The sequence below is a fragment of the Pseudochaenichthys georgianus genome, chromosome 21 (genome assembly GCF_902827115.2).
Source record: "Pseudochaenichthys georgianus chromosome 21, fPseGeo1.2, whole genome shotgun sequence".
NCBI classification, from domain to species: domain Eukaryota; kingdom Metazoa; phylum Chordata; class Actinopteri; order Perciformes; family Channichthyidae; genus Pseudochaenichthys; species Pseudochaenichthys georgianus.
The window spans coordinates 29,082,792-29,107,277 of record NC_047523.1 but is presented as its reverse complement, the minus strand read 5'-3'; the positions used below and the strand labels follow the sequence as shown (position 1 = coordinate 29,107,277).

The window sequence follows — 24,486 nt, the reverse complement described above, 5'->3', positions numbered from 1 at the left end:
TATGTGCATTCGTGTTGCTAATTGGCTGTTGAAACAACTTAGCTTTGCTCAGCCATAATGCTTTATGATTACATGTCTCGAGTTTGACAGCATTTACTTTTGGCCACAAGTCCCCCAGGAGAAGTAAGTTATGTCCCACACATTGTCACTCAGTCGGGAGCCATAATGATTTGTTTCCTCTGGTGTCTAAGGTCGTTTAATGCATGATTCTGCAATGGCTTCTGACAGTGATTGAACACCAACTCTTTGTTCAGTGTTTACCAGCTCAGAGCGATACCCATACCCTCGTGATCGGAAATTCAGATTTCTCAAACTGTAAATCTCGAGCTCGAGAAGCGGCAGAGGTTAATGGTTTGCTTACATCTGGGTTTCTGGAGTCATTATCCGCCCGTGTTTTTAATATGTGGCTTAGTGGGTTTTAGATGTTCAATTAGTTGCTCTGTTTTAGTCACAGTTGTTAGTTTTCAGAGCAATAACTTCTGGGTAAAATTATTAAGAAAACTAATATATAACAATTTACCAAAGTTCCCAAGGGCGGGTAGGGACATTTAACCGAGCCATAAATCTTTAGGAAAGGTTACACATTCTTAAAGGCATTCATAAGCTCCACACAGGGCAGGCGAGGCTTTCCCACAAGGAGCCAAGCCTGGGGGGCACGTCTGCCTCCTCCGACATTCATTTAGGCTGATTTTTTTCTTTCTTTCTCTGTCACCAGTATCCTGAACTGCTGCTTGCCTCATACAACAACAACGAGGAGGCTCCTCACGAGCCAGACGGCGTGGCCTTAGTGTGGAACATGAAGTACAAGAAGGCCACACCGGAGTACGTCTTCCACTGTCAGGTACCCCAAGAAAAAAGCCTCTCTGCTTTCTGTCTCCAACCTCTCTCCCCACGGGGGTCTCGTTCCTTGACAAACTTGGAACACATCCAACCATCCCCAGTTTGCTCCCCCCTTCTCTCCTCCTCCCACACCCCTTCATCCATACTGTGAGTTCACCATACTGGCATCTACCTTCACCACTTTTCATCCATAAACACATGTTCACGAGGCGCTGGAGAAGACCTGTGGTGCAGGAGAATCTGAGCAGTGCTGCAGCAGCATTAAGTGTGTGGGGCAGGGCCGGTTATCATGTGCATCCAAACAAGGGCTCTGTGTTCAGAGAGAGGGAGTGCAGCTCCTCCGCTCTGCCCAGCCTTATTATACTGCCTGCCCCGAGGCTGCTTCAGCAAGACAAGTTGAGTAGAACCACATGTTGCCGCCGCCACAGCGGATGTAGATGAAGGCATATTGCTCAGATGAATAAAACTGAACAGAAGTGTGAAGGCACATTTTTCCGCGCCTTAAAATCCACTCATAACGAGCTATTCCCAAACCCATGCGTCACCCATTTTTGTCAAGAAAAGTCCCATTAGAAAAAATGTTTTGCCAAGATGTAAATCAAAAGTTTAATAATAATCCAGCCTCGTGGTTTGTTTTATTTGCAGGGTAAAGGCTGAGGCATGAGTGATGAAAGGTTTTGGGAAAGAGCGAACACACACAGCTCTGACTTTGAGATGAAGTTTGATGTTTTCCATATTCTCATTATGCCAACTTGTTGCTGATATGAAACACAGCAATGCACCGCAACCAGAACCTGATTGAACACAAGTGTACATGGTGGTCAGTTAGCTCATTGGAAAACCCTACCAAGTTACTTCCACTGTAGATTTGGGCTTCTTTGCCTCTAGAAATGACTCGCTCGATCTCCTGAGTAAATGAATGCAGTATTCATTGTTCTGAATGAAAAAGCCATTTCAGTGGGGGTGCATACAGTACACTCAGCTGCTAGTGTCTCATTATTATCATTAAAGGAATCCTAAATACCAGAACAAATGAAGCACCTTATATCTTTCATCCCCACACCTCTCTAAACCGTAACCAAAACTATAAAAAGTGAACAAATTGAAATAAAGAGATATTTTTAAAGAGGCAATGGATATTTTTCAGCATATTTTCACATGTGTATTATTAGGATGATATCAATATTTAATTGTTTTTGAAATCACGACTATAGTCAATACCAGCATATTAAGACTACTCAGAGATAGAGATAGGGTATACACTAAAACACAACAACATGTAATAATAGTCTTTTCCTGCGAACAATATCCTATAACTTATCATCAATACCAGTCTCTGTTGCCATTAGCACCAATGTATGCATTCTGGATTTAATTATTATTAGTAGTATATTTGTTGGTTAGGCAAGAATGAGGTATCATTTATGTTATACTGCTCCTTTCAGAGTACTATATGAAACAATTTTCCTATCAGTGATTATATCTTCCAGACATTCGAGTTCTGCTGCCGGCATTGACTAATGGTTTGCCTCCTGCTAAAAATAAAGAGTTGTGCCAAAGAGGGCAAGATGGAGACTTTTATTGCCTAATTTAGCAATTCTACAAAAGGAATAATAATTAGATTATCAAGTTCTGCAGGAGAATTTTGATTAAACCACAAAACCATTTAAAAAATACTTGGCAATAGCTTGTCCCTCCAGCTATTCCCAATTTCCTTTAAATTAGGGTTACCTCATAACCTCATAACCCCATGCCATAGGATAGCTGGCATTCCTGGAGCAGGCAGACCTCCTTATGGCTTGGTAACATTTCTTTAGGTTTATTATCACACCACAAAAAGGATGAGCTCAAATATTTGAGTCCTTGAAGTAGCTTGTTGTAACCTGCATGTAAAGAGCTGACATGAAGGACAATTTAAGGGGAATTTTCAGCACAGACATTCACTATAAACATGTTTTTTTAATCACTGGAGACTCTAACTGTCCCATCTCTTCCTCTATCTTTCCCTCTCTCTGACAGTCTGCTGTAATGTCGGCTGCTTTTGCCAAGTTCCACCCCAACGTTGTGGTGGGGGGTACGTACTCGGGACAGATCGTACTGTGGGATAACCGGAGCAACAAGAGGACCCCGGTGCAGAGGACCCCCCTGTCAGCAGCGGCTCACACGGTACTCTAAACCAGTGGTTATCAAACTTTTTTCAATAATGTACCCCCTTTGAAAAAAAAATTCAGCCAAGTACCCCCTGATCAGCGCAAAAACAATTTGTTAGGGAAGAAATTACTATATAAAGAGGTACAGTACAGCGCTGCACCATCAGTGTCTGATTTATTAAAACAACAACCTTGTAACTGAGAAACACTTAAATGCTACATTTCAAATGTTTACAATCCATCACTAAATTCATGGCAAACCAATTTTAACATCAAGCAATAACACTAAGACGACATTAGTTGCATTGAACTGATCTTTTTAATAAGTTGTACTTACAATGTAGTGAGAAACATGGGCTTGTGCTTCACTGAGGAGCTTTGTCATTCTGACAGGGAGGCAACTGCAGTTATTTCACTTCGTGTTTTGAAATATGTGTAACTCTGTTCATATAAAATCCACACTGCTCAAACTTCGTTACTTTTCCTAAAATTGGTATATTTATTCATTTATTTTGGGGCGTGGGAAGAGAGACAAATATATGAGCATTTTATGAGCATGGGATGTTGACCCCTCATATATGCATAATGCTGCGCTATACTTTGCGGCCACACGCCGTTGCCAAGCAACGCTTATTGTTTAGGTGTCCTTTGATAAGCAGGCAGTCATATAATTAACTAGAACTAGCTAGATCTGATAGGTTTGGAGATCAACGCGAGTGAAGTATAACCAGACACGAGAGAGAGATCAGAGATCAGATCAGCTGCTGCTGACGGAGAACACGCAGGTCTTCCGGATCACAGCTCCGCCGCTGTGACGGACCGTTGAGCGGAGCAAAATACACTAAGAGTTAGACCTAACACACTTAGCTATCTACTCTGGAACTAGCTAAACTAGTTATACATATATGTATTCTTTACTGTCGGGTCACTTATTACAGGTTCAGCGAGCTGCACGAGACTGACAGGCTGTCAGGAGAGGGAGAGGAAAAGAGACCACCCCATTTATTTTTCCCATTTTATTATCCAGAATTACTGTAAACCTTTGAATACAGTAGTTAATCTACTATGAGTAGTTTGTTTAAATGCATTACTTAAGTTGCTTTTTTTCATTAACATAAAATAAATCTTACGTACCCCCTGCAGTACTCCAACGTACCCCTAGGGGTCCGCGTACCCCCATTTGAGAACCACTGCTCTAAACGACCGACACAGTGAGATCATGCTTTATTCTCATGGAGCAGAAAAGTAAAAATGACTCCCTCTCACTCTCTTCGCAGCACCCTGTGTACTGTGTGAATGTGGTCGGCACCCAGAACGCCCACAACCTGATCAGCATCTCCACCGACGGCAAGATCTGCTCCTGGAGTCTGGACATGCTCTCTCAGCCACAGGTAACATCCATATTTACAAAGGTTTTATTTATCGCAAATGCAAATAATGTGGTCAATAACTACAGTTATTTTAAACAAAGCAGTGTAGGCTGTCATCCTGGATATTAAATCAATGACAGAGACATATCGTTTTTATCTTTTGTTTATTTTTTTATGTTAATACTGTCCTGAGTGAGACTAAAGTACATTTTCCTCCCTTTGCTCTACAATAAAGTGTCTTTTATTCTATGTATAGCCAATATTTTAATACTGTATATGTGTGTGGGTTCTTTCCTATGGGTGGTCAGAGGACTATTTTTTGACTGACATTAACGGCCCGGTGTTAAAGTTTTAACCATAAATTGAATTGCTTAGTTAATAATACATCACAGTTTGAGCTTAGCTTTTTCTTTCTGTGTAACGTCTGTCTCCTGAGCCTTTCATTCCACTCACTTCCTGTCCATTTCATGCTAAATGTCAAACATATTGGCTGGGCTCCTTCGTTTGGGATTTCCCACCGACTTCAACCATATTTTCTTTTCCGACAACTCATTTTTCACTTTCAAGGAAATGAACTTTGCTAGCTGTGTCATTTCATCTGTGCTGCCAAGACCTCAATGTCAAACTTCCCTTTTGTGCTAGTTGAATTTAGAATATGCATTAATACACTGTCAAGTGATTTTTATAGGTTGTGCTTGGCAGAGTTTGTGTTAACATAAATCGTGAGCGTGGAGCTTGTTAAACATGTTGTTCCGTGTTGCCTCGCCTCCACAGGACAGCATGGAGCTGGTGTTCAAGCAGTCCAAAGCTGTAGCTGTCACCTCCATGTCTTTCCCTCTCGGAGATGTCAACAATTTTGCGGTGGGCAGCGAGGATGGCTCCGTCTACATGTCGTGTCGTCATGGAAGGTGTGTTCAGAAGCAAACCGCGGTCCAGGAAACTGAGGCGGCTTGTTGGGCTCACCTCGGTCCGAGTGTCAAATACATATAGCCCACTCACTTCCCAGTGCAACGCAAATCCAACACTTGATCTCCTGCTGTGTGAGGTTTCACTCCTGCCCAGTCATCCTGTTTTTCTTTTCCGCTTGTCAGTTATGTTTGCAAAGGTCGCTCAACATAAACAGGGCACACATGCAGGGGAAACAAATCATTTTTTCCCTGTCCTTTTTTATCCTCCTCAGTACGTTTCGCTGGGTGAGAGAGTTTGTTTACAGTCGGTATTCCCGGGCAGATTTGAAACTTCTTCTCACAATGTTCTCATTTAACAAACCAGGGCTCCCCCCATGGCATGGGCGTTGCAGCCATTATATGAGGATGGGAAAAGTCCCCCCCACTTTTTCAAATGATTAGTTTAGACCCCCCCACTTCTACCATGTGGAAAGTCCGTGAATCGGTCTGTCCACTCGCCATACTTTGTAGAGCGCTGTGTCAGTGCTTCACTATCAAATCCATTCCACTTGCTTATTGAGAGAATGCCCAAATCAATGAAACTCCGTACCATGTTTTCACTGCTGCTTTGTACCAAGGCAGATTCTCATATAGCGCGCATGTTTAAGGAGTGTTGCCGTAGTTGGACAGCTCAGATCTGTTGTATGAAGCGATGCCGGTAGCGGAGGTAAGGCACACACACCAAATGTTCAGGACATTGTTAATACAGCGAAAATCAAAGCTGACGATCTCTTGGTTTGATATGTGTTCTCCCCCAGACAACATGGACATAAGAACATTTTTTTCAAAGAAGAGGAAAGTAAGTCATCAGCTGGTAGCAGTTAATCAGTTAACAGTGATGGCGGCGGCAAAAGCGTCTCACTTCTTGAGAGGAGTTTCGTCTTTATGTCATGATGGAGAGATACACATACTGAATAGTTTAGATGAGAAAAGTCATTGAAATGCCAGGTTACTAGTATTTATCATGTAAACAGGGAGCATGAATAACCCCATCTCTCTGTGCTCATGTCAACACCATATTCCCAATATGATCATAACTGGGATAATACTCATAAACGGCTTACTGATGTCCATGTAGAGATGCAGTCAGTGTGTTTTACTGGAGCCTCAGTTCGATAAGAGATTATTTTCTGAGTTCTTTAAGGTACTCTCTCTCAAAATGGTAATGTGCATTATGTTTTAATTATACTTCTTATCATTCAGAAGCTTTTTGTGTGTGTTTATGTTTTACTGAGTGCTTACAGGCAATTTCCATCTCAGTATTCAGTTAACTATTTATTTTATTTTTTATTTTCTGTGCACATTACATAGCTAATATTCTACCTACTGCTTGGGACTTTGAGTCTTCAAAATGTCCAATGTCACAAACTGGGACTTACTTTAGAGTCAGTTGTATTTACATTCAGTATGACTTGTTATGATTCAATGTGAAAGAGTAGACTGCTCAATAACTAATGATCACTTCACCACCTCTCTTGACATCTAGGTGCTTGAGAGTGAGGCAGGACAGTGGAGAGAGGTTCATTGCTGAGGTGAGGGATGAAAGGGAAATGACAGTTTAGAGCAGTGGTTCTCAACTGGTGGGTCGCGACCCAAAAGTGGTTCGCGGACCCGTTTAGAGTGGGTTGCGGATGTGTGAGTGAAGAAAAAGGGAAAAAGTCAAACTTTAATTTTGAAGGCCCGATTTTCTAACGCTGTGCATGCAGTTGGCGTTGGACTGGAAGTACCGGAGACCATAAAAGGTTTTGAAAACTTCTGTCACGTAGTGATCATCTTCTCAATAAGTATCTTTGCTGATATTTTTTCGAGTCTTCTGGCCAATCAGAATCAAGATTGTTGCCGGAAGTCCCCACGGAGAATAACTTTGCGGTAGAACTCTTCTTTATACATCGATGGGTACAACTTCAGATAAAAATGAACACATAATGAAATATGACCCTCGGTTTGATGATTGACAGGTCACAGAACAATGGGAGCTATCTACCCTTACCCACAATTTAAAGTAATTCACAAAAACTCCTCTTTGCTCTTCTCTCTGTGTGGAGCAGCAAGTTCAGCTGTCAGAACAAAGTGAAAAACAAACAATGGCATACAATATTATTAACATGTCGGGTAGTAATAGATTTATTTATTTTCTTCTCAGAGTGTACCAGAATGCATAGTTTGTTAGTATTTCTAAAAATCTCCTGGGGGAGAATCCCCCCAGACCCCCCTACTGGGGTTGGGTTTTCAGCATGTGTGCCTTTTTATATAGTTCAGCTTTGATTCCATCATCTCATTAAACCTTTTTTAAAAGCATACTTTAGTTTTGTGAAGGAAAATAAGGGATATATGCACTATACTTCACTATTATTAATATTGTATGCTGAAAAGCGTATATATTACAGCACATTTTTTTGTTGAATAGATTTGAGTGCTTCAAAATGTTGGGTCGCGATGTATTGACCAAGTAAAAAGTGGGTCCCAAGGCCTGACCAGTTGAGAACCACTGGTTTAGAGTACATTGTGATGTGGACTCTCATCCCAGAATGTTAAGGAAATCAGTAGGGCTATTGAACAGGAAACATTTCAGTCAAGGGGAATCATATGACCAATATAGACAGAAGAGCAACATTTATTTGAACATTTAAGTCAATGATACCATTCCAAGGTGAACTTAACATCCGTATGGAGTCAGATCAGTCTCAATATTAATAAATGCTCACAGAAGGATTCATAAATGTATTTTGCGATTTATATATAAATGACTCTCCACAACAATATCTCTCAATGCACTCACACATATGTATTGTTGTATATAAATGTACAAAAAATGGGCATTTAAACTGCTTTTTATTAATTCAATGACGGCTCTGAATTAATAATCAAATATGTCTCCTTTCTTTACTACTGGATGAAATTACAAAATGTACCCATCATTTTCCTCATGCTAGTATAGCCACATAAAAGTATCAAACCACCAAAATGCACCAGAATACAGGAAATCTATTTTTTTCGTGGGGGGGGAACCCCGAACCCCCCCTCCATTAAAAATGTCCCCCCCACATTCAGGATGCTTCCTACGCCCATGCCTCATGGTGTTTGGTCCTCTGGTGAAGAAGCAGAGAAATGTGGCTTAAATCAGAGCTGCCACGGTAAACGTCCTGCAGTTTGCCCGGAGACCGCAGAGAGGGGATAGCTGCTAGGTTTTGCACGGCAGCTTCACCTCTGTAATTGGGGGAATAATTTTCCAGCTCATTTACAATGGTATGATACTCTCATCGCAGTTAATAATGCATAAGCATCACTCATGCTGAGTATTTACCTCTCTACATTAATTATCAGAGCATCAGTTGGGTAACAGCTCTGCAACATGTGGGTGAGCTGTTGCAGCACTTCTGCCACCCTGCTGGTAATCACACCATATAAGTAAATGATTTATGTGAATACGTCCATCTTCTTCCGTGCTAATTTAACGGCTAAGAGAATTAACACAGGAGTGTCAACTGATAAAAATGTATTTGTTTTCTTCCTTTAATGCAGGGGTGTCAAACTCAATTTCATCGTGGGCCACATTAGCATTATGGTTGCACTCAAAGGGCCGGTTTTAACTATATAATTTATACATATATAAATATATATCAAATAATGTATTATATTACATTATTGCCTCTGAATTGGGTTATTATCGGATAGGGTAATAACTTCGTAATTAACTACGTCTGAAAGCAGAAGTCTAGGGCAAATAATTGCAAGTCTCTTCAGTGCCATGTCACAAAACGAGATGCATTGTGGGACATGTAGTTTATGGGCAACGTACTTCTGTAAAGTGGCATGTAACCGTATAATAAACGTATTATATTCTTTCAGAGCTCTTGCGGGCCACATAAAATGAAGCCGCGGGCCGGATTTGGCCCCCAGGCCTTGAGTTTGACACCCCTGCTTTAATGCAATGTATGGACTTGTTATTCAAACAACTAAAGGTCAAAACCGGATGATTTTAAATGACCTACAGGCTATTTTAAAATATGTTATTCTTTTTGTCTACAACGAGAACAACTCTCCCCTTCTTAATTCAGGTGGTTTAGCACTTTAGTCTGTCTGTATGTTTTGCACTCGCCACTTAATCTTGTCTGTGCTCTGCAGCAAAGCGGGCATCAGCGAGATGTTTGAGGGCCACCAGGGGCCCATCACAGGGATCGACTGCCACACAGCTGCAGGGCCTCTGGACTTCTCCCACCTGTTTGTCACCTCCTCCTTCGACTGGACTGTCAAGCTGTGGAGCACCAAGGTAAAAGCAACGTCTTGACATACTGAGGATTATTTGATTAGGCTGATAAATGAAAAGACCGGCGTGAAGGGAAACGTTTCCTCCCTCTGTGTGTTTTGTGTCTCTACAAGGTTTTATATCCTCCAGCATTTGTTCATGGTAACTGCAGTATAGTTCAGGATCAAAACCCCAACAAATAATTGTATTCCTCAAATGTAAAAGCCACTACTAGCTCTGTGAGACTAATACCGTTTAAGCAAGCTTACTGCTATGGAGCACGGTCAATGCTAACAAAAAGCATTCAAAACAAAGTACAGCTGATAAGAACAGAATTGCAGGTATTTGTTCATAAAGCTAAATATTTGACACTTGATGGCGACACAAGGTGGAAAGCATGCACTCACCAGGTGTGAAATGCAAAAAGTCCATCAAATATTTGTCAAAAAGCTTTTCACTGGACCAAAGTGATGAAGCTATTCCTTGAGCTAAAGTCATTGTCACATTTTGTATCCAGTAAGTAGGTTTGTAAGTATATAAAATGGTTATATCTTGTGTGTCTCTGTGTACATAGACAATGTAGGAAATATATTAACTTCTAAGGTCATGTTTCTTTATCTTTCTTCCCCCTTTTATTTGTGCAGAACAACAAGCCGCTGTACTCATTTGAAGATAACTCGGATTACGTATATGACGTCATGTGGTCTCCGACTCACCCTGCTCTGTTTGCTTGTGTGGACGGAGTGGGTCATCTGGACCTGTGGAACCTCAACAACGACACAGAGGTATCACACTCTTACTGACAGCACACACGTGTTTCACCATGTCCATTTTCAGTTCTCCTTTGCATCTAAAGGGGAGGAACTCTCAAATCTTAGATATTTTTCTTATTTCTTTGCTAAACAAAATTATAAAACTAAAGGTTGCAGAGCATTTTTCCACTGTTTTCATTGTTGTTGTTTTTTGTTGTTTTAGGTTCCTACCGCCAGCGTCACAGTGGAGGGTAACCCAGCTCTGAACAGAGTGAGGTGGGCTCACTCTGGCAAAGAAATCGCCGTGGGAGACTCTGATGGACGAGTTCTTGTGTATGATGTCGGAGAGGTGAGATGGCAGGACTCTTTTCTTCTGAGTGTGCTTTAAGTAACATGCTTTTACGCCTCTTTTCATCCTGTCAGCGTGTAGTGGATTTAACTCAAACGGTTCTTTTGTTTATGTAACTAGGCTATTATCCATGTTAACGACGAGCGTACGAAGCATTAGCTGTGATCTTTCCTGTATTTGAGGTTTTATTCATGCCTCTTTTGTTCCCCCCCAGCAAACTGCGGTTCCACGAAACGACGAGTGGACCCGCTTTGTCCGCACGCTGGCAGAGATCAACGAGAACAGAGACGATGCGGAGGAGCTGGCGGCTCAGCATCTGGCCGCCTGATCTGCTCGTCCACAGAGGTGATGTTTAAGGGACCAGAGGCGCACTTGTTATCGTCAGCCCCAGGAAAAGATGTGATGACATTTTTTGATCAGAAAGACCTTTTGATTCCTTACACCTGCTTATTGGGAGGCCTTCTCAGTTAGCTGGACCGTCTTCCTCGGATTAACACGAGCGTCAGGGATATCGACGTCAGACACTAACACGAAGCCATACTCACAAAACACAAACCAGTTGTCTTTCTTTCAACAAGATGCCTTAATCTTTCCTTTTAAACTTTTGATTGTAAAACCCCACCTGTCTTCATTCTTCAGCCTTCATTTTGAGATTTATTTCAATCCATAATAGTTAACACTCATAGCTAAGCCCCATTTCCACCAACGTTGTAGTAAAGCAATCACATCTTAACACGGCAAATGTAAACTTATAACTGTAGAACCATGTCGTCATCTCCGTTCCTTTTAGACTTGATCAACTTATATTCACTTGATTGTAAAAATAAATCCAGATGTATTTCTACCTTCTATTTTGTTCTATACTGCACCAGTGTTCTCTCAGTGTGGCTGGTTAGACTGGAGATAGTTGCAAAATCCTTAATGCCTAAGAAGATGATCACGTATGCTGTAACCGCTCGGGAAGTCGTTTGTTGACAGGATCCGAAATGAGACGGTTTGTTTCCTGAAGAATCTCAAATGTTGGTGTCAAAATGGATAATGTACTTTTCACACAGTTGGAACAAACAGTTTGAATGATTTATTTCAATAAAATACAATAAATACATTTAAATTATATTCCGAGTCTTTAGTCATGATTTCAAAATGAACACTTTTGAAAACATCTGTACATCCTTATGTCTCTGAGGTTTCACTGACACATGCACACCAAAGCTATTGCACACCAGGAAGCGCAGTTACAATCCTTCGTCATGCCATAATGTTCCTCTGTGCAGAAGTACAATATGTACAGTAAAGTTGTGCAAGCAGTGCAAAGACATAAAGCCATACTCATGCAGCATTCAAAGTAAGACGATCGCTCAATTGCATTAGAACGTGGCTCAATAAATCATTTGAGGGAAAACCTAAAGTAAACTTAACCACGGTGAGCTTTATGAAGCTTCCGGCTCCGTTACAGGCACCGCTGGTTTGATTGTCTCCTCTTCAGAAGGCTTGAACTTGGGCAGGTGCAGACCAAACTTCCTCTCCACGCCGGCAAAGGTTGCAGCAGCCAGATGGTAGCCGCCCACATGGTCCGCCGTCACCGAGGGGAGGTCGGGGACTGTCGGTTTGTGAGTGTGCTCAGAGCCGGCAGGGCGACTGAGGAGAGAGAGAGGTTAGGGTGAGACACTTCTTCAAACTGACGAGAGGTAGATGCTTGTGAAGACGGGGTTGAATTCAGAGGTGGGCCAAGATGATCTACAAGGTGTTTACTTCAGTAAAAGTAATAATACTGAATTATAAAAGTACTCTGTTACAAGTTAAATTCCTGCATTCAAAATCTCCCAAAAGTACAAATACTTAAAGTACCAAGTAAAAGTAATTACTCTGCACAACAGCCTAATCAATAATATTAGTATACATCTGGTAAAGGAAGAGCTTGTATTTTTGTTGTATTTGTTTCACTGTATATACTGTCAGGTAGGGTCTGAATTTCTCCAATTCATAAATTAATCCTAACCTCTTATAATACATGATAAATACTTTCTTAATAGTTTGTGCTTCTAATCTTCAAAGTAACTACACTTATCAGATCATTTTAGTCGAGTAGAAAGTACAACCTTTGCCTCTGATTTCAGTGGAGTAGAAGTATAAAGGAAATGGAAGTACTCAAATGAATTACTACATAATTGAACTTAAGCAGGCTACAGTACTTGAGTAAATGTACTTAGTTACACGGTTAGAATACTTACTGTCCTCCAAAGTCCACGTCGAGCCATCTCTGTAACAGTTCGTAGGTCACCAGGGTTACACCAAACTGCGGTGAAGATCTGCAGACTCGAGCTAATGGCAGACAGTTAGAGAATTACAATGTAGGATTTAATATTCTTTCTGTGTATTCTAAACAATTACAGCCACCACAGCAGGCCTCATCTCCCAGTCATGAAACCACTTATGGTGTGTGTGTGTGTGTGTGTGTGTGTGTGTGTGTGTGTGTGTGTGTGTGTGTGTGTGTGTGTGTGTGTGTGTGTGTGTGTGTGTGTGTGTGTGTGTGTGTGTGTGTGTGTGTGTGTGTGTATTTACCTCCTGTGCCCTTCCAAAACGCCCTGAAACCTTCCTCCTTGAGGATCTTCCTGAAGCAGTCGATCACCCCGCTGTAGGACGTCTGGCCGGCTCGGGCCGCCACCTGGAGCCTGGTCTTGATGACATCAGCAGGGGTCACCAGCGAAGCCGCCGGGATACCTGAGGAGACGTTTCACAACACACATAATGAAGCACTCTCACTATGCACAGATGGGTGTCACATCCTCACATCCCTGCTGTAGCATCATGCAGGGCTTGAAATGGGTATTGTGCTATAGTGGGATATGACAAAAGCACTGTATATATACATTTTCTATACAGCTAGGAGCTTACAATAGAGAAAATACAATTATTTTGTATTATAATAATAATGTAACCAGCTCATTCCTGTCTTTCTTTGAGATAAAAGGCCATATATTCCCAAATGTGAGGAATTGCTGCTTTTCCTTCTCATACTGTAAATGATAGTAAATAAAGTATATTTAGGCCAAGGGCTGTTGGAAGAAGAACATATGGAATTTAAAGATGCAAAATTGGACTCTTTGAAAATAAATTGAGTTTTTTAAACTCTTTTCTGAAATGTAATTAAATAAACAATTAACCAATAATTAAAATAAATACCCTTATAGTTGTTGGAGATACAATAGAAGAAGAAAGCACAAAGAAGAGGAAACAAAAATGCCTTTCTTGGAGCAGAACATGTGACACTTCCCTCATTTAATCCCCACAGACGCTGAGCTCTCCAGATGTGTGTTACCTGCGATGGCTCCAGCGGTGAGCAGCTGGAGAGCCCCAAGGCTTCCGTCCTCATCTGCCAGCATCGCCTTGGTGTGGGCATAAACAGGAAAGTAGATGGCGGAGAAGGGGATGTCACGCAGGAAGCATGCTTTGGCTCCCTAGCAGAAAAAAAGAAAGAAGGATCAATTTAAATATAAATACATCATGGATGTTTGTCTTGGGGATTAAGTGGTATGGGAGCCGTCTTGTTCAACCTAAAGGGGGCTTTAGTGTTGATGATGGAGCCAAAGAGCCCCCAGGCAGAGCTGCAGCACTGGGCCTCCAGAGAGAGATCCATCACATACACACACACACAGCACAGTCATGGACCCTGGTGTGCTGGGTTCTTCTGCCAAGAGGAAGTCAGCTTTTCTTTTTTTTAACAAGCCACACACTGTCTGCTACTCATTAAAATATGGAGTATGAACACATGACTCGAGCAGCAAGTAAACCCACAAGGATCTGGAAAAGGAGCAGGAGCAGAGCAAAGTCCCGCACTCATTTGCTTTTGGGTTTTGGCCACAGCTTTTTGCATGTTTGACACTGTATTGTAAAATTGCAAACAGTCAGCAAGATGAAGGTTTTATATTTAAATGTGTGAGTCCGACCTGCCCATTATGTCTGTGTACACATGCACAAACCTTTGTTCAAATAGAACAGTATTTTATCTATGCATCATTACAGGAGTAAACCTCCGATCATATGTTAATATATACAATTGTGAAAGGAAAATACATTTAATAAAGAACTGTATTTTTTTTCTCCAGTATTATGAATCTTTTATGCTTAAATATCTTTAAGAAAGGAGCATTGTTAGCGATTAAAGTATCCAACAATATAGATGAAATAACTAAATCAAACAAAGAATGACATAAACATACTTTTGAAAAGTTAATGCATCAGTAATTATAATCCAGTAACATTATAAAACTCTGCAAAATGAACAATTTTACTTAAATAAGTTAAACTTGCGTACACTATACAGATTGTACTTGCTTTAAGTGGTATTTTGCATTGAGGAGCTTTATTTTTTAAAAGTACTGTACAGTATTGTGGTATTGTTTCTATTACTGAAAAGTGTACCTGACATTTTTGGTCTATTAATCACAAATTAGATTTGCAACTTTAAACTAAATAATTATTTATGTAATTGTTTTTAAAAAAGTGTCCTTAGTGCCACTTTAATTGTTTGCTATTTTTAGATTGTTGTCTAAAAATGTCTTCCACCAAACCTCTTCTATTGTGAATCTAAACACTGAACAATAAATAAACCCCCCATGTTTATAGTGTTGCACCTTTGCCCTTGCATGGCAGCGGAGGATGCTGCAGACGTCCCGGAGCTGCAGAGGTGCTGACCTACCTTGTAGAGGCCAAAGAAGCCCAGGTCTCTCAAAACAGTCATGGCTCCGACCCTGGGGCCCGTGGTGATCTCTCCAGCCACCTGCAGACGGATCTTAACGATCTCCAGAGGATTGGTGAAAATCACCTGGGAAGCTCCAGCCTGCAACGGGACAAACAAACAGCTGAATGGTGCTTTTTATGCACTCAGACTTGAGCTTACACATCTGAGGGGTGAACTTTTGGGGTGAAAATGTAATGATGTGTAAGCGTTTTCTAATTATCTTAGTAAACTTCAGCACAAAGGGCCACTTTTTCCCCATGATCTGATTCCACATAGTAAGAGAGTGGCCTTGACAGGAGGAGGAAAAAGCAGCCATTGATAGAGGAACCAGCGGGGTCAGAGCAGAGCAGGCGTCGGGTGAGGAGAAGCCCCGGCTCATGGTTGGGAGGCTGTGACCCTGGCACCGGCCCTCTGCCCCCTCGCCCCCCCCTGAGGCACCTCCTGTGGCAGGGTGAGTGGCCCATTCTGGCCTCGCCCCGCACACTTCCCCAATTCACCCCCATTCCCAGGGGAGAGCACTGAATCACCCGGACTGCTCGGGGTCCGGGCGAGCAATGCCCTGAAGGCACGGCACCCTCTGACTCAGACACATCTATCACCCTCCCTAAATCTAATCAGGCCCCAGGATGGCCGCTGGTGACATGCAGGGCAGGGGTCTTATCTGTAAACATCCGAGCACAGTTCTAAAAAAAGCTCTGGCACATTTAGTCATTTTCAAAGTGGAGGGGGGAATATCCGCCGCTCTGAAGATTGATGCATTCGTCCCGTCTCTTTTATCTTCCTCTCCTCTGATGGCAGCGATAGTTTACCAACAGATTAAACACACTTTTAACTTCAAAATAACTTCAAGATGTCATCCAATACATATGATCGCATTGAAAGTAATACAGGCCATAGATTGAATGTATCCTGAGATGTTAACATGTATTGGAAACATCCTTGTTGTCCTGCAGTGGGACCACGCCTCAGGTATGTACCGCGTTGTCAAACTCAATCACGCTGAGCTAGAGCCAGCTTCATCCAGGACCCTCCAGGGCCTCTTCCTACAATTACACCCTGACAGGGGTCACGACCCCGGAGACCCCGCTCCTCTGTGAGCAACCTGCAGGCTCTGCTGCAAGGACGGCCTGTTTCACTTCCCCACAGCCAGAGTGAAGGAATTACATCTGTAATCCAGAGTTCGCCTCAAAGGTGTTATTATTTAGCCAAGAGTAAAAATAGAAATCTAAAATTACATTGAGTATGACAAAATGTTGGTTGCCAAAAAACAATACTTCACTTTAGGGCCAATCATTATAATTCCTCACACACAAACTAAATGAATGATCACTGATGGAGTTTTTTAAATGATGAGTATGTGAGAGAAGAAAAAATGCTAACATTTCAAATAAATAACAACAAAATAATCTGGTAAAATGTGGCTAAAATTCAAAATATGGGTTTAGATCACCTGAAATAAAGTGTGTTTATAGTCCCTCATGAAGTGTAATTAAGGACACCAACTCAATATGAGGTACATGTGTGTTTATGCTACACAATGATGTGTTTTTTATGTATCTCAATGCAGAACATGAACTTGTAATATAGATTTTTATATTGTAGTTTTGGTAAATGTACTTCAATAAAGTATATATAATACATCTGAATACTTCATCCACCACTGTATATAGTCATGAGTGTTTAAATGTACATCATTATGCATGCATTTAGTTAAAAAATATATTTTCATGCTATAAGGGAACAAGCTAGTCCGTATACACGGAAAATACTATTTTAAATGTTGGATTCAAATTAGAATTTCAATTGTATGTAAGGTAATGTCCATTACTTAACAATGACTTAAAATCATGTATATTTTGCACATCTTTCAGTGTTCCTTTACTTGGTTTTGGGTTCATTTGTAGACAGAATAAAAAAAAGATCCCTAAAGTAATGCTTACACATCCACCAGCGAGAATCTCTGCAGGCAGAACGATGGAATTATCGTCTGTGGTGAACTTGTCTCTGATCAAATCATTCATCTGAAAATAAAAGACAAAGGTAGATGAGACACAATCCCAATCTTGATAGCAGGGCATTAATGTTAACTTGTGGTTACGGTCACATCTTGATTGCGGATAGTGTGTTTCTCCTGCGCTGTGTGCATGTTTTTTATTCACAGTGAATTATTCGCAGCAACTTTTGGAGGTACACAGTGGAATGACTTGCCGTGAGTTTGATAGCTTTCTCCGGGGCGACGCCGATGAGCTGCGGGAGCAGACCTGCAAAATATTATTCATAGGTACCATTAGAATACCTGACAGAGAGAGAGAGAGAGACAGAGTCTGGCTCCAAATGAATGCACATTTTGTATCTTCGCTGAATGAATACATCTACTGACAGCTAGAACAATGTAAGCTGCAGGGTTCTTGTGTGCGTAAAACAAACCCATAAATATTTACAGATGTGGGTGATACATCAGATGCATTACAATACAAAGGTCCCATTGAAAGTTAACAAAAGTCCAAAAATATGACACTGCTGGTGTGTATGGGATCAGCATTGTTGAGCCTGATCCCAGTGTTGGTGGGGAACAGAGAGAGCTGTGTGGTCACGGACAAGATCGAGGGTGGAGGGGGGGGTGGCTGGGTGCTATGGTGGCGATAACCGCCATACTGTTTCACCGTCTGTCCTTCATCAGGCCAGATAAACTTCTGAAGGAGCTGCTGAGTGACTGCTGCTGGTATGCAGCCAGAAAACAGCCGAGCGTGTCTGTCTCCGAGTCAATCACCCTCTTATCATGTGCAAGAGAGGAGGCAGGAAGGCAGAGGGGAGCAGATCAGAGCAACAAAGAGCTGCAGTGGAGGAGGTAGCAGTAGATGGCAGTCTTGACTTCCCTCCTCTGAGCAGCCTGAGGGTAGAAGTGTTGTATATCACAAGCCTTCAGCACCATTATCACACAGCCGGGCCGAGGCAGATCACACGCTGCTGCTACATGAGTTCTGCTGCTCCTTTTCCTCGGGGAGCTCTCCCAGGTATCGAGATAATGAAAACGCGACCCCTGGGTGTTGCTTTATTCACTGCTGAACAGGGAGGGCAAAGGTTTCTGGTATCAATTAGCAAACCATGCTGCTGATATTAGCACACTGACAAATCCTAATGCTTTCCCATCGGACGGTTTGTTTTGCACGAGAGCCATATGTTGGCCTGCACACAGATTTCCTTTTACGCACTGTAAAATCTGCAAAGGATTACCTCTGTAGAATCCGAAGAAGCCCTCGTAGCGGAGCACTTTCTTTGCGCAGTCGAAGCTGTTCTTGTACATCAGCTCTCCTACGAAGGAGCTTGTGGAGCGCTGGTTCTGCATGCGCGTCTTCACCAGGTCGATGGGGTACACAGCCGTGGCACCGGTCGCTAAAAACACACATTTGCTGTCAATTGTTGAAGTCTTTGTTTCGTTTTAATAGAAAAAGACATTCAGAAATCATCTCAACAACATTCTCCAAAATTATGTTAAAACAGATGTATTACTTTGTATGTTTTTCTTAGACACATACAACTCTAAGGGTATTATTGATTATTATTTAAACGTTTTTTCTATTTAATGTTGGAAACCGTTTAAAATCCTCTTTTTAATTTCACAGAGACCAATTTGTCATCTTTAAATGTCATGTTTTGACCTTACAACAGTCCAAAGCCTAAATATATTATATTATTTCTGCAAGAAAAGCAACAAATCCTCACATTTGAGAAGCTGAAACGCATACATATGTGGCCTATTTGCTTGATGAAAGACTGGAACTATCAAATCATTGTTTTTATTAATTTATTTTCTCTAGATCTATTAGATTATCTGACTAATCTGTTCAGCTCTGAATCAACATTTTTGAGCTCTCAGACACTTGGTGCATATAAGCCATCTGGTCAACCAAATTCATTTGTTATTGTCTTACACAATGTTTGTGCAATAATAATTCTGCAGAAATGTTTTGGGAGGGGTCGATTAGTAATCTAGCATAAACCATAAACAAACTGGTAACTGTGGGAAAACTGTTTGAGGAGGTGACGCTGCAGCAAGTTGCTCTAAACTCTGCTCTGTAGCAGCTTTACTTGTCTTGTCTTGTCTTGTCTGACTTCAAAGGATGCTGAGAAATATCTCCTCTAGAACTCCTCGGTCAGCACAGAGGCCGGGTGAGAAACTGCTTTTTATGGCAGTTTTACCACCAGATAACTGGTATATTTCTCTTTTTGACCCTGCATGAATTGGCCTCTGATGGATGAGGACACACACACACACACACACACACACACACACACACACACACACACACACACACACACACACACACACACACACACACACACACACACACACACACACACACACACACACACACACACACACACACACACACACACACACACACACACACACACACACACACACACACACACACACACACACACACACACACACACACACACACACAGTGCAGTTATGTCAGACGTTCCTTGTATCAGTGCTTCCAGTGTAATTAGACGGAGATTCCAGAGAGTGCGGTTCCGGAAGATTTGTGTCATTCCAGAGCTCCGACTCCAACGACAGCCTGGAGCCACCGGTGGCACGGCAGCACAATGCCGGAGCCTCACATCCCAACCCCTCTCAGATGCAGCACAATGGCCGGCCCCGGGGCCTCAGAGCGCCAGTCTGGCCGGCTAAGGTTACCCCTCGGGCGGGCCGGGGGCTCCGCCGCAGACATGTCACTCACCTCCAGCGATTGAGCCCAGAGAAAACCTGTAGGCAGACTCTGCAGCCTGGAGCCAGATGGGCCGAGACGTTTCGCGAGGGTGCTGTGTGGGAGAAAAAGACACCAGTGGTCAAATGAATCTGAAGAAAGACAAGGGGGGTGGGGGGGGGGTCAGAACACTAACCATGAATCGGCTGGGTATTAAACTAGAGCGAACCAGATACATTGTGGAAAGAAAAACGCTGTGCAGTACTCAACAACGGAGGACGGCAATGGAATGTCACATAACGTCTAATTCATCATCAGCCGGTATTAAATGTCACAGACAGGCCAGTCTGGATACAGTAAATGACTGTGTGAACCTGCAGCCCTGTTTTCCACACATGCTGCACGTCGGAGGCTACGAGCTAAAGGTCTTCTTTTATTTTTACAACAAAGTTTGGTTTTCTCTCTTATCTACTTGATCTCTGGATTGGTGTTTGATGTTGAAAGCGGAGCCCCTTTGTTTTCACTTTGGTTCAAGGGGAACAGATTAGCCCCACAAGCCTTTTCCTTGTCCAGATAAGTATCTACATGAATATTACACAGTCCGAGTGAGACTCTGTTCAAGTATGTGTGTGCAGGTCGAGGCGCTGAGTAACTTCTCCAAGACCAGATGCGAAGAGGGGAGTACAACAGATTGTTTTTTTTCCTCTTCCCAGATGCTTCCACCGAGGGTTGCATGCTAACAAGATCGAGGTCTTGATCAAAGGGTTTAAACAATTAGCCGACTTCCACTAAAGGGCAGGCCTGAGAATTGCAGCATCCCCCCCGAAGGAATCAGATTCCAGACCTCTGAGTGTGAGTCCCAGGAGCATGAGTGGCCTGAAAGCTCTGACCACAGCCTGATATAGAGCTGTGTTATCCGGTGGAGGCAGGAACTATTTTGTTCACCCACATCCACCTTGACTCCCACTCCCCTCCTGCCATTAGCAGACTTTTCTAAAGGCTCCTAAAACTCCTCAAGCCCCACACTGATAAAAGCCTCTTATTAGCTTCTCAGATGTGTGATTGCAGCTCACGTGTATGTGCGGCTATAGTGAATAAAGGAGGGAGAGCCTTTCATGGAGAAGTGCAACGCAACAATCCATTCCTCTTATATGACTATAATTGGTGTACTTTTATCTGGGAGTCAAAGTAATGCACTTCACAAGGGAAGAAAAAACATGGGCACTCGGCTAATTCAGCTGCTGAACATTTTCCCTTTTTAGCTCTTTTCTGAGAAGGAAGCAGAGGGAGCAGAGAAAAAGGCTTTTGATAAAAGGCAGGAGGACATGGGGTGTATTAGAGGAGCAGGCAGGCTACCTGTCTCTGGGTCTCTGCTAGGTGGTAAGGCATGTCTCCTTCCTCCAACGGGGCTATCCTCTCGATGTCTGCATGGTTCAGCCGCCTTAACACATAACAGCAGGGGAGGGAAGGGAAGGAATTAGGCCAGGAAAAATCAGAAAGCCTTGCATCTCCCGCGAGCAGCAGCCAGTTACGTAAGATTTTCCACAGACCTTTTACTGGCATATAACTTCAAGTTACAGCAACTTTAATTTAAGCTTATATAAACAACAGACAAACAAAGCTGGATGAGTGCCCGTGGCCCAGCGAGTAAATGAAAGTGTTTTGTTCCTCAGAGTTTGAGACACAAGTATTCCCCACTGGCCTGACGCATCATAAAGTCTGTATGCATGTTTTATGTTTGTCTTGTAAATCAGCCAGTGGAGCCACTGTTGTTAAAATGAATGAGCAATAACTTTATTTTACAGCCTATAAACAGACCAGCAACATATTTATTCCATTCATGGTAGATACAAAAAAATAACAAGGTAATGTTGAAAATGTTTGTATACCCTTGGTGGATTCGAGGGAACAGCAGCAAAACCTACCAGGGTGATTGTAAGACAAAAGTGCTAAGGTTAAGTAAACGTTGTTTTTTGGAGTCTAAGGCGCAGACTTTCTACGCCTTATTTTTATTTCGCGTTTTTTATACTGTCCTGTAAATTTCATGTGCTCAGATTTGCAGACTGTCTCACTTGACATTGTCTTTGACTTGTAGTCCATTATATCAAAGACTACAATTATCTTGATGTTGAGCCACACTAGTTCAACTGTGTTTTGTATTAATCAAATGATGTTCCTTTCATACAGCTACCTACACTTGCTACCTTGCCTTGAAGGTCTCTGACCTAAAGCTTGCTATTTTTTCTTTACACATTTCAGTGAGCAGAGGATCGTCCACACCCCACATACAAGTATCTTTCTTTTCAGCACACAAGGCACAGAGTCTGATTCATACCACCTTTCTTAAGCTACCAGTAACCCAAAATACTTGACAATTAAAATGTCAAAATGTGATACATAAATAGCTATAGTACTGTAAATAAAAACATGTTCAGTGTATTCACAGATCAATAGCCGGACTCTAGAGGGTTAAAGGGTGATTCGGGGTCTTACCCGGAGTGAGTGTGGAGACCAGCGAGCTGATACAGGATGGCAATCTCCATCGGAGTGATTTGACCAAACTTATTGGCAGCATGAACAAACTCCTCTGCAATGCAACAAAGAGAAGAATAAATGAAAAGATGCAAACAGGACTTGAGGAAGCTGAGGGGTTAGCCACGTCATGTATTTTCTAAAGCAGGGTTGCATCAAATAGTATTTGCAAACACTGTTTCTTGTTTTTTTCGATTTATTGTGAATGTTTATTGCTAAACAGGTTATTTAAGGGTATTATAGAGATACATTCGGGCTGTGGCGGGAGTAGACTAACTGAGCTTGCAACCCCCTTAGCAGCAGCCTGTGTCACTCTTATATATGTGCTTTATATGCAGTGCTTTACTGTGGCCTGCTGAGAAGCTCCATTACCATCAGGTGGTCTCTCTAATAGGAAACTCTAATGGTTGTTTTTGAAGGAGGGAAAAGAGTTAGTTATTCACTTCCCCCACAAAGACCTTCCTGCCAGGTCCAAGCATTGCAACGTTTGCTTACAAGCCTGCTTCTGTCACCTCAAGTGCCGCAATGATATGTTTTAGAGCGACCGGCAGAGAAATGTGAGTGTTTGCTTTACACTCAGTCTGATATGATTAGAATTATGTATAACAAGAATTATTTGCAAATACTATTTGCCCTAACCCCTTTCTAGAAGGAGGGAAACCATAGGGAGAAAGTAGATTAGCATCAGTGTGATTGTCAGCACCTCTATCAGTTACACAGGTCTACATGTTGAAGGTGATCTGATTACCAGGTTAAAAATGTTCATTTACCTTCGTAATTTAGTGCTACAGTAAACGTTTCCTGTGTGTCAAAACTCTGTAAAAAAAAAGTTACGGCATCATCGCACAGCTACATTTCACATCACGTTTAAAACTTGGCTAATTTGGATGTTGGGAGTGTCTCAGATGTACCTTTGGTAACATGTGTGTCTCTGTGAGTGCCAGCGAGGGTGCTGTAAATCTTGCGAATCAGCTCCATGTTGTTGAGGAGGGCGTTGAAGGCATTGAAGTAGGAGAAGCTCACCATGTGGGAGGTGCTGCCTCCTGCAGCCTGGAGAACCATCAAAAGTCTGTCAGTGCTTCTGTATGGGAAGCATCGACTGGACTTTATTATATTCAGCTCTGATGCAGTATAAAAAGACCAGTGGATGCTTATCTTTTACTTTCTTCTTAAACATTTTGAAAACACTTGTTAGCCACTTGGGGGCAGCGGGAACAAGTTGTTAAAACTACAGTGACATATCATTGCATTTTAAGTTATTATTTATTTACACAAAAGTCATAGTTTGACTATCTTTTTATATCTGTTTTTGTTCTATACCAACTCCTGAGGAAATATCTGGCTCCAAAGGTGCTAAATGTTCCACTTTGTTGACTAGATAGTGGCAAACCGTCTGTCTGCTGCTGAGAAGATAGTGAAGAGTGGGTTTTAAGGTGCAAACAGCTGCCTTCAATGGCCAAAAAAGACATTTTAAGAGTGCAGACAAAGCTGAAACAAATCAGTTCAGTTGTATGTTGAACAGCTTAACAATGAGCTGAAACATGCTATAAAGATCTTTATTATAAAAATATGAATTATATCAGATTTAAACATTCAACAGTGGTCTAAAAAGAAATCTGAAACTCACTGAAACCAGGTTCTCCTCTACAAATGGAGTCAGCATGTGGTGTCTGATGGTGGCCATGATGTCGCTGAAGTCCAAAGCAGTAATGGTGCCACTTTTGTTCTTGTCTTTTTGTGAAAACGCCTGGCGGGCATGCTCCAACTGCAGCTCCTGCAGCACCACACACAAAGAGAGCAGGTCAAGCTGTCAGCTGACAAAAGAGGCAAATAATGTGTTCCTG

The 24,486-nt window shown here is 42.0% G+C and overlaps 2 protein-coding genes across 5 annotated transcripts in view; one reads left to right on the top strand and one right to left on the bottom strand.

Annotated features, from left to right (window-relative positions):
* The window catches only part of LOC117466500 (dynein, cytoplasmic 1, intermediate chain 2a-like), a 23,731-nt gene extending 11,961 nt beyond the window's left edge, over positions 1-11,770 (top strand). For all 3 annotated transcript variants that reach the window (XM_034109777.1, XM_034109776.1, XM_034109775.1), the window contains 8 exons: positions 716-841; positions 2,860-3,006; positions 4,268-4,381; positions 5,135-5,268; positions 9,433-9,577; positions 10,198-10,338; positions 10,529-10,654; positions 10,869-11,770. In XM_034109777.1, coding sequence (XP_033965668.1) covers positions 716-841; positions 2,860-3,006; positions 4,268-4,381; positions 5,135-5,268; positions 9,433-9,577; positions 10,198-10,338; positions 10,529-10,654; positions 10,869-10,982 — 1,047 coding nt within the window. In that variant the 3' untranslated portion in view covers positions 10,983-11,770. The remainder of the gene's footprint in view (positions 1-715; positions 842-2,859; positions 3,007-4,267; positions 4,382-5,134; positions 5,269-9,432; positions 9,578-10,197; positions 10,339-10,528; positions 10,655-10,868) is intronic.
* The window catches only part of LOC117466499 (electrogenic aspartate/glutamate antiporter SLC25A12, mitochondrial-like), a 27,847-nt gene continuing 15,080 nt past the window's right edge, over positions 11,720-24,486 (bottom strand). For both annotated transcript variants that reach the window (XM_034109774.2, XM_034109773.2), the window contains exons 6-18: positions 24,270-24,416; positions 23,554-23,692; positions 22,604-22,697; positions 21,467-21,551; positions 20,144-20,225; positions 18,630-18,788; positions 17,604-17,656; positions 17,336-17,416; positions 15,354-15,494; positions 13,974-14,112; positions 13,217-13,375; positions 12,886-12,976; positions 11,720-12,292 (exon numbers count right to left, since the gene is read on the bottom strand). In XM_034109774.2, coding sequence (XP_033965665.1) covers positions 12,085-12,292; positions 12,886-12,976; positions 13,217-13,375; positions 13,974-14,112; positions 15,354-15,494; positions 17,336-17,416; positions 17,604-17,656; positions 18,630-18,788; positions 20,144-20,225; positions 21,467-21,551; positions 22,604-22,697; positions 23,554-23,692; positions 24,270-24,416 — 1,578 coding nt within the window. In that variant the 3' untranslated portion in view covers positions 11,720-12,084. The remainder of the gene's footprint in view (positions 12,293-12,885; positions 12,977-13,216; positions 13,376-13,973; positions 14,113-15,353; positions 15,495-17,335; positions 17,417-17,603; positions 17,657-18,629; positions 18,789-20,143; positions 20,226-21,466; positions 21,552-22,603; positions 22,698-23,553; positions 23,693-24,269; positions 24,417-24,486) is intronic.